The sequence below is a fragment of the Solanum verrucosum genome, unplaced genomic scaffold (assembly GCF_900185275.1).
Source record: "Solanum verrucosum unplaced genomic scaffold, falcon-dt-bn FXZP01000103.1, whole genome shotgun sequence".
Classification (NCBI taxonomy): domain Eukaryota; kingdom Viridiplantae; phylum Streptophyta; class Magnoliopsida; order Solanales; family Solanaceae; genus Solanum; species Solanum verrucosum.
Genome location: NW_026020048.1, coordinates 4926561 through 4932560, shown reverse-complemented (window position 1 = coordinate 4932560; position 6000 = coordinate 4926561). Strand labels below are relative to the sequence as shown.

General features: G+C 31.8%; 1 protein-coding gene across 1 annotated transcript; it reads left to right on the top strand.

Moving 5' to 3' along the window:
* Window positions 1–2196, top strand: LOC125822034 (uncharacterized). Its single transcript, XM_049501412.1, has 4 exons — window positions 1–195; window positions 373–423; window positions 1054–1105; window positions 1739–2196. The coding sequence occupies exons 1-4, from the start codon at window positions 76–78 to the stop codon at window positions 1930–1932; spliced, it is 417 nt and encodes a 138-aa protein (XP_049357369.1). The 5' UTR covers window positions 1–75; the 3' UTR covers window positions 1933–2196.
* The last annotated feature ends 3804 nt before the right edge of the window (window positions 2197–6000 follow it).

Sequence of the window (6000 nt, the reverse complement as noted above, 5' to 3'; positions counted from 1 at the left end):
TCCTTCACTTCTTTCCCTTCCTCTGTGTGTATCATCCATCACAATTCTTGGTGTTGTTATTTTCTGCTGCGCTGTATGATGGAAAAGCAGTCACTTTGTGATGACAACATGGAGGAAGCAGAGTATATATTGCTTGATCTGGATGACCTTCCCTGCGAAATTTACATTCCCCCAAATGCACCATATGTTCTCTCGGTATGATCCCAAGTTCACCTTTGTGTTTCAATGTTTTGATGTTCTTATAGATTCAAAACTAAGTGATAACCCTTTTGGCCTTTCCTTTAATTTCTTTTGACTTGTTAGTTACTCATTGCTTCTTGAAAACTATTGCAATTGCTTTGTTTCTTTAATTTTGAAACTTTTTTTTTGCAGGGTCTTGACACATTAAACCCCATCTTGACCATCGATGGTAAAATCAAGCTGGTGAGTTGGTGTTTCGAGGCTGATTCAAGTTCATTTTTGTTTTGAATTTATCAATCATGTTTACAGAATTATAATATATCTCCTTAGTGAGATTAGTTGTTTGTGTGGTAATATTCTTATAAAGGTATCTATCTCCTTAGTGACATTAGTCATTACAGTGGTCAGTCATCTTGATCCCCGCTGACATCCTTACACCCCAAAAGGCCACCACACTTACATCAGTGACATTGCACTCACTTTACTGTCTAGCTATTTCTTGCAAAATAGACAATAATGCACTTAAATAAAACTTTATGGCTGATAGGTCTCAGTCCTCACTCCTCACAGTTTTGTCTTCCATTCGTGAGAAAGATATAGACAGATTGTATCCATTTCAACTCCCTTGTTTTTTCTGGCGAGTCGTTAGTTGAAATCTTTCTAGAACAAAAGAGTTGGTGAAGGGAAAACAAAGTATATATAATGGAGAGTGGGTGTAACAATTGTGGTTATACACTCCAAATATGTTGTATCTTTTGATTATCCTCACATGCATTTGAACCCCCGTTGGGCAATTAAGCTGATTAGTCCATATGCTATTTTCGTACCGTAGAAGTGTGTTTATCTCAACTGTTGTTTATTTCTGTTTTGCAGATTGGACAGTATGATGAGACTATTGGGACATGCCTTGTTTTTGATGAAAGTGGTAAGCCATGTTCCTCTCCGCAACATATTATAATAGAACAAGAGAAGGAATGAGCTACTTTTTTGATTACTTTAATCTAGCTTCAACGTTGCTGGTGGTGTTCCATCTCATCCCAAAAAATATTTTTAAAAAATAAGAGGGAGTTCTTCTTTGCTTGTTTCTATCATACAAAAATCTGCCTGGGGTCGGAACTTGATTCTTTATAACTGAACTGCAGTTAGATGTTTTTTAGGGGTGCAGATTAGTTTACTGTTTTCTAATTTTGGTTTTCTGGTGCAATTCTGACACTGGGCTGCCTCCTGGTATCCGTGAATGATAATTTTTGACAACATTAGGCACATAGTAGACTGTGAACCAGGGAATCTGTCGTTTTTAGGTTCATATGAATGGAGTACGTTTTTTTCTGGAACCTGTCCTCTAACATAATGTTGCATTCGACACAATGAAACATAAAAATAGGAGGGGGCCTTCAGAATTTTAGTCCACGACTCCTTGGCGCATGTCTTTTTCTATTAAGACTTGCATCCAGTATTTCTAGTTTCATGATTTTTGCATATTAGTTGGATAATATAAAAAAAACAAAAATTCTTCAAATCAATCTGGAATTTTATCACCAAGTAAACGTTTCTGCAGATACACCTCCGGTGGTCCATGAAGAGGCGGGGCCTTCTGAAGCTAACCTTTTCCCAGGAAGGCCTACGTTAGATCCTAAGCAAACCAAGTCCAAACAAGTCAAGCCTGTAACACAGCTTCAAAAGATACTTAAATTCAGGTTGTTGCAGAATAGTGAAACTGGAGATGCAAGAGAGAAGACAAAAGAAGATTAGGTAACCGAGTGTTTTAGTAACTTAGATGCTACTACTCGAGAATGTACAGTGGAGTCGAAACAGAGCTATTATGACGTAGCAATGGTGTAGCATGGATAATACTAGCATTTTTCTTTACAAGTACTAGTATATGTTAACGATATAGTTGGTTGAGAACTCAGATATTGCACATTGAGCAGCAACTGAATTTGGCAGATAGAATCAGTTGGATACAAAAAGCTATTAGTACTTTATAATTTGCTCCTTTTATTATTATCGATGGAAAGCAGAGTTAGATTATTATCTTTGTTGCTTCAGTATCCTTAGAGATAGCTGGTCTGAACAAAGAGGATGCTGACACCATAGTTGCACCAGTTAGAGTATTTTTGGGTTTGGGTCAAAGGGTATCTCAATCTTATATATATCTTTATTCTACTGGGATTTACGATAAAATCTGTATTTGTTACCAACACGTTTAGGATTGATATATTTGGCCAATTGGGTTACAATTCAGCAATGTGCTTAATATCCTTCAACTAGGTGTATACTATTCTTTTAGTGCTTATGGTTGTCCACAGAGTAGTGATTGACTATAGTTGGTATAATCTTTATGTGTGCTTTCCAGGGAGGCGAACCTGACTATAAGACTGCTGCCAAGATGGTTCTCCATGATTGGCAAAGAGGCAAAATTCCGCCTCCAAAGCTGGATGATGCTGCCTCTGATGAGCAAAATGAACTTGTCACTGAGGCAGACACAGCCGTGGATAACAATCAAGCCACAGCTGCTCTCAAAGCTATTGCTGACGTCGTTTCATCACAACAACTGAAGGAAGTTCCTGTTCAGGAGGAACTATTTAGTAAGGCTGAGTTGTTGGGTGAAAATTGAAATGGACGGTTCATTTAAGACTTGCAACTCCTGTAGCACCCTCAATGGCATCAGCAGCCATTGCACAGTTCTGAAATTGAGTTGTTCTATATCATTCTTACATCTTTAAGTTAGGTCCATTGCTTTCTGAGAGTTTTCTAGTCCTAGTAGAGATTGATATGCGGATCGAAAATATAGATATCTCGTATTTTATTTTAATGTTTATTTCGAATTTTGTCTTATTTACGGAATTGAATTGGTATGAGCTTAAATGGAAATGATTCATATTGTTTATCTCAACTTGTTTAAGATTGAAGCTTTATTCTCTGGGTTTTCAGTGTTTGTGCGCTGCAGCCTGCAGTGAATTGAATTGCTGCATAAAATTTTGACTTAGAGTTTAATAAAGTGGAGAGAGATTTTTCGACAATAATCTAATCGAGATGATAGATCACCTTATGATTGATGTGATTATAAGTCAAGGGATAAAAAGATATCTTATCACCGACAATCTGTTCAGGATTTCATACTCAACGAGGGCAACTAAATACGAGGCCGGTTGCACTCATTATGAAACTTAACTCAACACCTTACGATACGAGCTGATGATTCAATACTAATTTTACTCAGTCAATTGCAAATTACTAAATTTATAATCAAATTAATTACTATTTGATTTTATTTTTCAAAAGGATAAAAAAACTAGAAAATTAATCCATCTCAATTTGAAACTCCTTTAATTTAATTTAATTGGCACGTAGGGAGTTGGGGACTTAATTATAATTTAATATATTTAATTGTGCCTAACATGTAGCTGTCCCTTCGATTTATTATTTGTAACATCCTCAATAAGTTGAATAGCTTGTTTGCTTAATTATTTTGTGATTTGTGTTAGCAAATACCGACACCCATTATCCTCATGTGCCATGTTCTAGATATTAATATTTGCCTTCAATCATTAAAATTATAATCATCTCGACTCATGACATAATTATTTTTTACTTAATTACAACAATATATTCAGTATAATTATATAAATAGGGTTTGGAAGAATAAAGGATATACAAAACTTATATTTAGCTTGAAAGGTTTAGAAGTAATTTCTGATAGGCCCTTACGTAAAAATAAATAAATTTACTTAGTTAAAGTCCTTAATTCTTCCCAACTCACTTATATCATTTTTTACTTAATTAATTAAAGCTTTGATCCTTTATTCAAGACTAATTTTTTTTTTTAAAAAAATCACCTTATCCTCCCTTGCAAGTACTCCCTCTATTTCATTTTACTTGTTCATTTTAATAAATTTAGAGGGTTTTATTGTGTTTTTTTTCATATTTTCTCTTAGTATTAAATAACTACATAAAATAATGTTTGATCAAATTTAGAGTTCAAAACATCATTAATAAGGTTAATTTTATAAAATACATCTCTAATTAAAGCTTTTTAAAGAGATTTATTAAATCAATATACGTCAAGTAATATAAAACGAAGAAAGTATTTACTGATTTCTTCTTGTCCCTACCATTTTTGAATTATTGAGTTATTAGAGGCTTTATGCATCAAAAGAAGCACTTAACTTTGTTTTACATAAAATGAGGTTGAGTACAATGGATTCCTTATCATTTTGTGTCTTTTTATTTCTTTTTATCTATTTACTTTATGGATGTTACACACAATTGAAAGTAACTGTGTTTACACACACAAAATAATGTGATGATGATATTTATAAACGAATTCAGAATTTAAAATGTATGAATTATAATAATTATGTTTATGATAGATATTTTATCGTCCTTTAGCTTATGTCTTATGCTATTTGTTGTCATAGAAGCTTTGAGATTGAGTAGCACTTACTCCATCCGCCTATCTTTAACAATTAGATGACTTATAATCAATATGGATGATGCAATATGTTTTTTTATTTCTTAAGAAATGTACTAAATCAATTATGAACAAATAAAAATGAATGAAGCTGACGTGTTAAAAGACAAACCAATTTGAGAGTCAAGTCACATTAAATAATTTTCTAATCCTTATTGCCTTTTTATTTTACCACCTTTTTAACTCACTTTAATTATCACTATTCTTTATTAGAGATTGATACGTTCATACTTCATCGTGAATGGACTTTATATTTTTTTTTTTAATCAAGTCAAAATCTAGTATAAACATTACCAATATATACATTTGACATTTCTATATAATTTTCTTAAAAAAGAAAATCATAAATACCAGGGTTGAAATCGATCCACCTTAGGTATTTATTTGTCAAAAAATTACACTATCAAAATATATATATAAAAAAATGTAAAGTAATATTAGTGTACAATATGCAATTTAATTTAATTCCTGGTTCAATCAATTAAATACATTATTCATTTAACCACAATAATTAGAAGTACGAGTATTTTTTTTTTCTTCTTCTATTCTTGTATAAATATATCTTGGTAATCTGTATCATGATTAATCAATAATCAATAACTCTCCTTATCACCAAGTGGGAGTAACTAATTATCAAATGGACCTTATCATTAAATTTGTAGCTAATTAGCTCAGCTAAGATCCACAGATCAGCATCTAGCTTGATACACTCATCATGTTCTCTTTCTATTATTTTTTCGAGCGCGAAATCAGAATTTGTATTAAGAGATCAATCGTCTGAAATATGAAGAAGTTAAATACAATTGGAAAAGTTGAAACTCATTATCTACTAATACTATATATACATAATAAATAAATTTAACTTTATATATACGGTATAACTTTTTATCGTTCGTTGACTCCGCCCCTAATAATTTTCCTACACTATTATTATAGTAATATAATATTAGTAGAAGGTAGTATACTAGATATTTAGTTGTTATTGTTTTGTGTATCCACGTTCTTGCATACATCATCCACCTAGTGAATCCCATTTCTTATTTTTCTTACACTCAAAAAATATTTACATAATTAAACTATTTAAATAATAATTAAAGTAATTCTTTCTAATTTTTTACGTTAATTAATATCTTAGAATAAATATTAGTACTTAGCATGCTCTGACGTGATTAAATTGTATTAATAATGTAAATAATCATCATATTTTGTTTGTATAATTAACTTAAGCAATTACTTATGAGGTAAAAATTAACCCAGGGAAATTATTTTACCAACCAACGTGAGATATATTATTGGTTCATTAATTAAAAGATATATACTCAGTAAATTATTGTTGACTTTATAAG